This window comes from Ochlerotatus camptorhynchus, unplaced genomic scaffold (assembly GCF_037179485.1).
Source record: "Ochlerotatus camptorhynchus isolate MF236.1 unplaced genomic scaffold, CSIRO-AGI_Acam_v1.1 ptg000589l, whole genome shotgun sequence".
Lineage (NCBI taxonomy): Eukaryota > Metazoa > Arthropoda > Insecta > Diptera > Culicidae > Ochlerotatus > Ochlerotatus camptorhynchus.
In genome coordinates, this window is record NW_027041069.1 from 398,538 (window position 1) to 409,026 (window position 10,489).

The following is a 10,489-nucleotide window of genomic DNA, read 5'->3' on the forward strand; positions in this document are numbered from 1 at the left end:
GAATGGCAGATTTTGGTTACAAAACTAACGGTAGCTGCCATAATGGAAACGAATACAAATAACGGTGGCCGCCGGTTGTGAAGGTGGAAGCAATTCTATTGAAATGATTATGAAGCTCTCGTGTTTTTGAATTTGAAGATTATTACAAATGAATAAGTATTGTTGAAGCTTGAACTATTGGAGAGTAAGCAGTCGGCGATTGTTCTCGAGATACGAAATTGGTGAGTAGAATTTATTGAAGGCATCGAATTGAAACACTCATCATTTTCAATACTGGATCAACAATAGAAAAGGGCCCATCAGCATTTGTAAGCAAACCGTTCCAAAGCCCATTCCTCACAAATCGAAAGCCGCCCACACAAACCAGTACCATCATCGTGTAGGTAGAAGTTTCCCCTATCCGATGATGGTGTTGGTTTGCGTGGGTGGCCTTCGCTTTGTTAGTAAAGAGCTTTGGAACGGTTTGTTTACAAATGCTTATGGGCCCTTTTCTATTGTTGATCCAGAATAGTACAGTATGTTTTTCCGGAATCATTAAATAGAGTATGGTTGTACTTGACACAAAACAATACTAATGCAATAATGGTACAGGTTTGGAAAGATCTCAATTAGCAACTGTGAAAGTGCTCATATTTATCACGCAAAAAATCGTTAAACTCAATTGAATTTTCAGTGAACCGATCTAAAAATCGATATTTTAGTGCTATTAATCTTCCAATCAAAATTCAATTTTTGTTTTCACTGAGGGTGCACTCGAGAGCGCTCTAAATGTAGATATAAATATTTTCCTATAATAGTCGAATTTTTTAGGTAGGTGCACACATATACGTTCATCTGTTTCAAACGAAATGAAAATCGTTGTCGGTTCAGCATTAGTTAAGGATTTCCCTTTAAGGAAGTCCAAAAAAATATATTCTCGGAGCTATGCTCCACTTTTATTCAGTGATCGGTTAAGACTGATTTACAAATTCGACTTATGCTACGAAGTTAGTTCTTGGTTAGTATCGAGTGTGGGAACAATGCGGGTGTTTATTTGTTTCTGCAAACGCTGCTAATGCGTTCTGGTGATTCTCCTGCTGGGTGGTCTGGTGACATCATGCTATCGGTGATCGTCGTGATTCCAGTGAAAGTGATCCAATCTGACTATCGTCTGGCTTGGCATACAATTAGCTGATTCGGCTAATCGATGAAAGTGTTTATTGTTTGGGATCTGGTGTGATGGTGGGAATCTGCTAAATAATGAAGCGGGTCGCGTTGTTACTAACTCATACCGTACTGGCCGATCGACGAAACTAGAGTTCTGCTTCCTATTCCATCAGACGATGGGAAAGACAAACGAAATGCGAGAGATTTTGGAGACGAAGGTTCACGAGAATCTCGAAGCATTTTTCCTCAACTGTCGTTGCACCTTTAATTATTACTTAGACGTTATTCGAGCATCTATTCGCCGACCAACCATCCTGCTTAAGCGGTATATGACTGAACTTTGGACCAGTAAATTCAACACCTAGATTGCGAGACATCTGAGGCGCACAAGTATTCATATTCGGTTCTAGGTGTCACGCAATCCAGGGGTTGAATGGATTGGTCCAAAGTTCAGTCATACACCGCTTATGTGGTTGAATACGTAAATAAATCCGACAGAGGTGTGAGTAATCTTCACCGGGAACTCATACAGCTTCAAGACGACTATCCAGATCAAGACTTTGCAGCTTTGCTAAAGAAAGTCAGCCTAAAGATGCTCAACGCTGTGGAAATGTCTGCGCAGGAAGCTGCATGGTATCTGCTTCGCCAACCAATGTCGGAAAGCAGTAGAGCAACGCAATTCATCCCAACAATTTGGCCCCACGAACGAATCAAGACACGGACTCTACCGACGTGTGGACGATGAATATCGTCCAAAAATATGAAACCCGTTCTGGACTCGAAGATGTTTGCTTGGCTGATTTCGCTGCCCTCTACGCTAAGGAGAGAAAGAGCAATTGGCGTCTTGCAGTGAAACTTTTCCAAGATTTCGCCACCTACATTTCGAAGTGAGAACTACTATTTTTTTTGGTTTGTTTTTTTTTTCGTCGATCTTGTTTTCCGTGCTGAGCACCAATGCTACCGACGTGCCAGGAAGGCAGCTCCCACCTCTGGACCCTACCTATCGATCCATCAACTCATGAACCGGGGACCAACGGCTTTACTTCCCATCCGAAGGAAGGCGTGATCAGAGATGTTATGCCTCAGAACATCCCGGCGGCGCCGACTGGGATTGAACCCAGGCCTGCTGGGGTGAGAGGTAATCACGCTTACCACTGCACCACCGGCGCCGTTTTGAGAACTACTAGAAGGAGGATAGTTTCCAAATTCTCCAAGTAAAACAGACGATTTTTGGGGCAAATCGGTCCATAAAGAAAAACTAATAATTTCCGGTGGATACTTTTGCTTGAATCGTGTAAGAAAACGTGTTTGCAAACTAACTGTTATTATTTCGGTATGGATCGGAGATGTTTTCATGGAAAATTATGCATAACAAGTTTGCACCCACAGGGAGAGGTTACCTCCTGCGCAGCTGCATTTTTCGGAAAATGGTGAATATGTGCGATTTCCACTAGGATGAAAGTGGAAATTAAGTGAATTTACTTAGGAAAAATTGTATCATGCTGGTGATTATGAAAATGGTTGTATAGGAAGCTAATATTCGATAAATGTTCATTTTAGCCTTTTTTAGGTAAACAGATTGATACTCACAATTTTCGACGGAAAACGCAACGGAACTTGATTTACTCAACACGCACCATACTATAAAATGGTGCTAGATGGTCTTCAAAGTGATAACAAGATGACAAATCATCTTTATTTTGAGTAATTGAGTAATTTACTTCTGTTTACCATCATATTTACGATGCAGCATTGATGGAGCCGTGAAATTAAATGAATATATCTTATGAAAGTTCACCTGGAAAAGTCAAAGATGCACATCAGTCTGATCGTAAAAACGTTTTCTTCTTCAATTCGAATGTTATATTGGAAGGATTTCACGTAGGCTTCGGAAATCTCCGTAGATCTACAATTTTACAAATTTTTGCGGAAATACGGATCCGTAGGCAAAATCTACGGAATTCGGTACAGTTTCTACGGATTTTTCTCTTCAGTGTACGTCTCCCTTCAGTATCGAATTTTACAATCTAGAGCATAATCTGATTCTGAAGGGAAAGAAGCATAAAGTAAAATACACCTCTGCAACTTGTCAACCGTTTTCTTGCTCAATTATCTGTCATACGACACTGTCGCCCAAGGGCATCACGAATGTATGTATTTTAATTTTTCTCATAATAAGAGCTGCTGATGGTGTGCTTGTGTGAATTCTAAAAATAGCAAGCAACGATGTCATAGAAATAAAAAAATTGATCAGAAATGGTTTAATTTACACCAAATTGAGGAATTAGAACGAAATCACATGTGTCATATGATAGTTATTTGATAATCTTCTTTTTGCTCGAATGTTGTTCTACCGTTTGCGTTGTGTAAGAGAGACGCCGCTCTATTCCCCGTCAGCTCGATGATGATCAGGCCTTCAACGTGTTCATCAAATGGCACCTCACTGTACCACTGCTACAGGATCACAATTGATCAGATTGCCATAGATGGTCTTGAAACCCCTGCAGTGGATCCTCAAATTGAGCTGGAAACCATTGCCGTGGATAATGAGACAGAATTGCTGCTTGAGCACCGAGGAAACGCTCCTTTGGAATGAGAACAAATGCCTGGAGATCGCTCCCGCGCAAAACAGGGTTCGCCTGTCATTAATTTATGACGAGCACGGTGAAGAGATAGCTTTGCCTGCCATATGTTTCGGACATCTACGGAAATTCAAGTCAGGGGTTCGGGTGACATATTTCATGATGGCATCCAGTGAAACTCGTCGTCAATGAAAGTTCATCGCCTTAGAGTTTCCGAAGGCTTGCAATTCACTTTTAAGTGCACGGGGACCGCAAACTTTACACGTGTCAACCTTAAGGACCGCCTTATTCATCGAGCAATGCATTGAGCGAAATCTATCCTTTCTCAAATCAATACCGATTTCAGTACAGAATTGGCAACAAAGGAAGAGAAATTTGTTCACCATGATGCGACAATTGGGAAAGCCTACGATGTTCCTCACACTCAGTGCAAAAGAGATAAAGTGGCCCCATTTTTTGAATCTCCTACATCGATTGTCAGAAGGACACAATGGATTCAGATCCTATCCAGGAATTGACTGCACTACAAAGAGCAACTCTGGTCTGGTCCTCACGCGCACATCTTGCTATGGCTGAACATCTCTCCGGGAAGCAATCAGTGAAAGTATGCCAAAAACTACAGGTGCAACAGTATCATGGTATTCATGCCTGTACTACCATCGGCCCTTTTCAGGGCCACCAAGATTTTTCAAAAGAGTTAAGTTTCTGAACATGTCCCAACTAAAATTCATATCAAAAGCTTCTTTTCAGGGCAATCATAGTCATACTATAGTATAAACAGAGAGAACCCCGCTCAAATTCCTATCCAACACAAAACACAAATTCCTGCAAATAACATTTATTATATAAGACCACGTAGTCCTACGTCACCATTGCGTACAACCCAAAGGGCTGTCCCTAGTTTTTCAAAAGTTCTTACATCGATTTATCATTGAACGTAAACTAAAAAAAATATCACCTCCGACTAAAAAAATCCGTAGAAATCCGTAGATTTGAACAAGTCTACGGAATTGCATAGAAATAAATCTGGCATCTCTGGTCGGAATACAAGCGCGAAATGGTAATGTTATTCGTGCCATTCCAAAACGAGTTGTGTGACGTACTGGATGGGAACAAATTCCTTCAGCTGTTTGACTCCCATGAACCAAGTATCCTGGCGAAGCGTAGAGAGTACGATAGTCAGATCAACATCGAAAAAACAGTTGAGGAGTATTTGCGACTATGCATGCACGACCAGGCAGCTTCACAGGAGATGGCTGCGAACGAAAAGCGCGCAGAATGTACAAGAGCTATTGCCATGGAACCTAACGATGACGATATCAACCAGTTTCCTACACTGAGGCAATTGGACATAAGAATTCCTTAAGATCCGCTTATGAATTTTAGCCAAAAGAAATCAGTATGAATTTGCCTGATTTGCCTCATGAAAAATAATGTTGACAAAAAAATAATAAATTGGAGCAGACTGGAACCGAACCATGGACGTTCAGATTACGAGGCCCGCTTGGGAAAATGAAGTGGTTAAAAGCGTATAAGAGTTACCTCATGTTACCCGAAAATCATTCATAAGTCACGCTTATGAAATTCATATGTGTAGGTAATTTTTTTTTCCTTTGGTTTGTTTTTTCCGACGATCTTGTTTTCCGTGCTGAGCACCAATGCTACCGACGTGCCAGGAAGGCAGCTCCCACACCTATCGACCCATCAACTCATGAACCGGGGACCAACGGCTTTACTTCCCATCCGAAGGAAGGCGTGATCAGAGATGTTATGCCTCAGAACATCCCGGCGGCGCCGACTGGGATTGAATCCAGGCCTGCTGGGGTGAGAGGTAATCACGCTTACCACTACACCACCGGCGCCGTTGATGTGTAGGTCATAAGTCGAGCCTTATGAAATTCTTAAGTCAATTTGCCTCAGTGTACGAATGAACTGTCAGTGATCATAAAACAACGTATGACGATGATGACCAAGCAGGATTAATGTGCATTGTTACACTCTTCGAACCTGGAACAACAGGATTTGATTCTGCATTTCATCGACACTGCTTCGACGAAAATGACAAACCACTTCAGATGTAGTTGAAAATAAGCCAAATTGAATAAAATACAACATATTTAGCTTATATGCATTTAATGTCTTGGACAGACGTACAAAGTACACCGTTGTATTAACGTTCTACCAACAATCAATACGAAACTAACGATTTTTAATTGGCTCACTACTTGACTAGCCTATTGGTCCCAAGCAAACGATTATTTTGAATTTAATTTCGACTAGAATGGGGTACGTTCTAGTCGAAATTCTACTTCTACACAACGTTTGTTTTGATTCGCTATGAAAGTTTGACAGATAAAATGAGGAATTAGTGGATTTTCCCATGTTTCGCGGGGTGAATCGATTACCTTGGGACCGAAGAGAGTACCAGAGCTGAGCCAAAAAATTGAGCACGTTATTTCGGGACCTTTTTGTCTTAGAGTTACCTCTATGGTTGTACCATAGAGGTAACTCTAAGACCACTGGGTCCCAAAGAAAATTATTATTATTTTTGGCTCACTCAGTACCAGAACAACGGTCCCAAGCAGTCCCAAGCTATTTCACTCACCCCTGCATGTTCTGCATCAATCCACACACCCCTGATGTTATCTGTCAAACTTTCATAGCGAATCAAAACAAACATAGTGTAGTAATAGAATTTCAACTAGAATAGGGTACGTTAATCGTTTGCTTGGGACCAATAGGCTACTAAAGTGGTGAGCCAATTTAAAATCGTTAGTTTCGTATTGATTGTTGGTTGTACTATTTTAAGCTAGTACCTCAAATTGTACATTATGCAGTACTCGCTGCGTAAACAGTATCCCCAACCGATGGAAACTTACGATTATAAATTGGCTCACTACTTGACTAGCCTATTGGTCCCAAGCAAATCGATTAACGGGCCCCGTTATAGTCAAAATTCTAGTACTACTCAATGAAAGTTTGACAGATAAAATGAGGGGTTCGTGGATTTTCCTATGTTTTGTAACCCTCGTCTAGGGCGACAATTAATAATCCACCCTTTTAACGTGTTTGCCACGAGCGTGTGCCTTGTCTGTTATGATTCGTTTTTGTTTTGGTCACACGCTCGGCAACATACTCACCACTGCTTTGTTGTTTTCTTAGTAGATTTTATTCGTGTAGGCATGTTTTTATGATTAAAATGTAGTGTAAAAATGATCGATTTAAATTGTCTCGCGTTTAGAATAAAATTAGGTCCCGTTTCTCCTCCCGCTGCGAAGGCGAAAAACATAAGCAGCACAACATTCGAGCGTGGTTGCAGGAGAACGATGTCGGAGATTGTATTGTCGGAGATTGTCAGCTAGTACGGAAAAAGAATAGAAAGTCACGAGCCACGGTTGGAAATCGACGCGTGTTTTGCCCCGTCCGTTTTAAGTGAAAACGAGAAGTTGTAGTGTCGTTTTCGTGGCGTTTTCGTTTCCCCGAAAAGTGCCGTGGTTCGTGAGCAGAAGCGAAAGGTGTCGGATCGCCGCCAAGGGAAGCTAAATTTCAACGATTTTTCCGCTAAACCCCAAGGATCCCCGAACACCCACCGTCCTCACTGCGGTGGCTCAGCCAGTAGAGCCAGTCTCGCCACCGCAGTTAAGAGCCAAAGAGGGACGAAGCAGGCCTAACCGAAGGAGCGTTCGCCTGGGTAGTGCACTGCGGTGACTACCAGAACCATCTACGGCGAGTAGTTGGTCCGGTGATTCGTCACCATCGTCGCCGGGGGGTTCCGATAAAGGAGCCTTGCTCATCCCCCCTCCCCACTAAACGCCAAGGACTGCTGCTACGCAGCTAAAGTGAAGTAGGAGACGCTTGGCACAGACCGTGTCTGGAGCCGACGTGAACAAGCCGCAACCGCCGCCGCTATCGTCGAAGGGCCCCACCGTGTGTCACCGAGAATCAGTGAGGAGAAAGGGAAGGTTAGATTATCAATAGACGTCTTAAATTTCAAATTTCTTTCTCTTTTTGTTCATCAATCCAGCCAAATCCGAACGTCTTTGGGGGAAGTACTCTGCTCGTAGCCGCCCCGCCGGGGAAAATCAGGCCAGCTATAGGCTGGCAGGTAAGCCGCAACTTACAGTTTCGAGGGGTGCATCGATTAGCTCGGAATGGGGTACGTTAATCGTTTACTTGGGACCAATAGGCTAGTCAAGTAGTGAGCCAATTTAAAATCGTTAGTTTCGTATTGATTGTTGCTTATAGTGAATTCGTTTATTATTCAGTTTCAACCTGGATCGGGTATCAAGATTGGGTCTGCTTATTTTCTGACAAACGTCAGTTGGCTCGCTTCTTTTTAAAACCTAACTCAAGTTGAAATTCGCACTGACAAAAAATTCGGTTTCGCACGTGACGGAATCCATCTTCAACACAAAGGATGAGACGTAAACAAACATGTCATGTAAAATTAAGTGCTCCGAGACTGAAACATTCGAAAGTACGTTTGATTGAGCTGATCGCGTCTATTATGGCTTAATTTTATTAGTGAGCTTGATCTGATAATCTGACAGTCAAAACCATACAAAACATTGGTACCAACCTAACACTGTAAAAAATGTCCATAACAGACCGTTATGCAGTGGCGTCGCGTAACCTCACTTTTTATCTGTTCAACAACTTTGAAAACGTTATTTAGGGTCATGTTTACATTCAAATCAATTTCAAAGGACACAGGGTCCTCTAGTTTGACAGATTTGTATCCATTTGAACCAATATCGTTTTGTTTGTTTACGTTTTGAGAGTTGTTGAACAGGTAGATTGAGGTTAGGGCGACGCCACTGCCGTTATGACAGATTATCGAGTCGCTAGATTAACGAGAGCCGGAGTGGGGGGATACCATAGAAGTAACTCTAAGATTAGAAAATCCCGATGAAACGTGCTCAACTTTTTGGTTTAGCTCTGGTACTATCTTCGGTCCCAAGCTTATCGATGCACCCCTCGAAACATAGGAAAATCCACGAACCCCTCATTTTATCTGTCAAATTTTCATAGCTAATCAAAACAAACATAGTGTAGTACTAGAATTTAGACTAGAATTGGGTACGCTTATAGATGTACTTGGGACCAATAGGCTAGTCAAATAGTGAGCCAACTCAAAATCGTTAGTTTCCACCGGTTGATACCATTATGTCCCTTGAGAAAGCCCGATTCCAAAGACCGTCTGAAATGAAACATCATAGCGTTTCGATTAGTAATTTAATGAGATTAATTTTCATTATTTTAATGGCCATGATGGATTTGAGATTCCATGTACCTCAACACTCGTGAAATGTATTTAAGATTCATGTTATGCATTCTAGATATAAAAAAAAATCCAAAGCATAAACTTCCCATTTGCATTAACTTCATCGCAAACTACCTCAATCATATTGGAATTCCTACCTAATGCTGCCATTATTCTGACTCCAACATAAATAATCATCATATCTATTCTGCTCTTTTCAGATTCTCTGCTCGCATCGCATTCCAACAATACCGGAAGAATGGCGCTCCCGGCTCTGTCATCCCTCCATTTACTGTTCCTTGCACTATTTACCGCCCTGAGCGTGGGCGACGCTCAGGAGGTCAATAGTACTCCTTCCCTTGACCGGCACCAGCTCATCCCTCACTGGACAGTATTGCCAGTCGCCTCCGCCGATGCCATCAGATGGGAAAATCGAAATAAGATTTATCCTAAAACAACAAACTCGTTAAGTTCAGCAGCATCCCTCGGGGAACAGGACTCCATCACCGACGTTGATGTGATGAAAAGCATATCACTGACGACCACGACCGGCGTCGCCAGCAGACGACAGCTGACTCATCTGGTGAAGCGCGATGTAATTAAAGTGCAAGAATCTCTATTATCATCGTCATCTTCATCATCCTTGTCGCTGACAGCTTCGACGATGAGTGCGAGAATCGACCAGTCGCTATCGGAGAGTTCTAATGGCGCAATTTGTCGCAACGGAAGCAACTTGCCAGATCCGGCCGGAAGCTGCACCACCAACAGCAACAACGGCACTAAATCATCGGCAGATGGGAACCAGACCTACGTTACTCCGTACTACACCATCATCAACCTGGACAACCATAACGACGTCCTGTGCGATGAGGAGTACTATATGGAAGAGTACAACGAGAACTGCTTCATCGATCATAATGTGACCTGCGTGGGCGATCCGTTGTACTGCAATCTAACGAACGAGGAGTACCAGCAACTGCTGATGGACTACATCTACCCATCGACAGCCGAGTGGATCCTGATTGCATCGCACTCGGTGGTGTTCATAATGGGGCTGGTGAGTACCTCATGGGTGGTATTTGGGTTGAATTATTTGCAGCAGAAGTCGCACTGAGAGGTTAATTAACTTAATGACTGCTGATGGGGTGTTTGCAGTTGCTGCGTAGCTCAGACAGAGGTGCAATGCAGATTGGATGCGTTGTAAATGGGTAATTAGTTCACCTCGAAAGGCCTTCGGTGCCGGTGGATGTAAATTTGATTAACACGGGAATCAGGCCGTAAATCAATTTATGACAAGTGAATAAAGGGTGTCCACAGTTAAATTGCATAACTTAGAAGTACTCGCCAAAAGTAAGTCTCTCACCAATCGTCATGAAATTTTCAAGGAATGTAGTAGGGGAATTTACGTATTCTCGGCAACCTAAGCAGCGACCTTCTTTCTATAGCCTTTTTCTCTAAGGAACGCACACATATGCAGTATTGGTTTGTTTACAATCTT

The 10,489-nt window shown here is 42.5% G+C and overlaps 1 protein-coding gene across 1 annotated transcript; it reads left to right on the top strand.

Moving 5' to 3' along the window:
- The first annotated feature begins 76 nt into the window (after positions 1-76).
- On the top strand, positions 77-10,105 carry LOC135713877 (uncharacterized). The gene is made up of 2 exons (XM_065237081.1): positions 77-221; positions 9,213-10,105. Exon 2 carries the CDS (start codon positions 9,251-9,253, stop codon positions 10,103-10,105), a length of 855 nt encoding a protein of 284 aa, XP_065093153.1. The 5' UTR covers positions 77-221; positions 9,213-9,250.
- Positions 10,106-10,489: the final 384 nt, after the last annotated feature.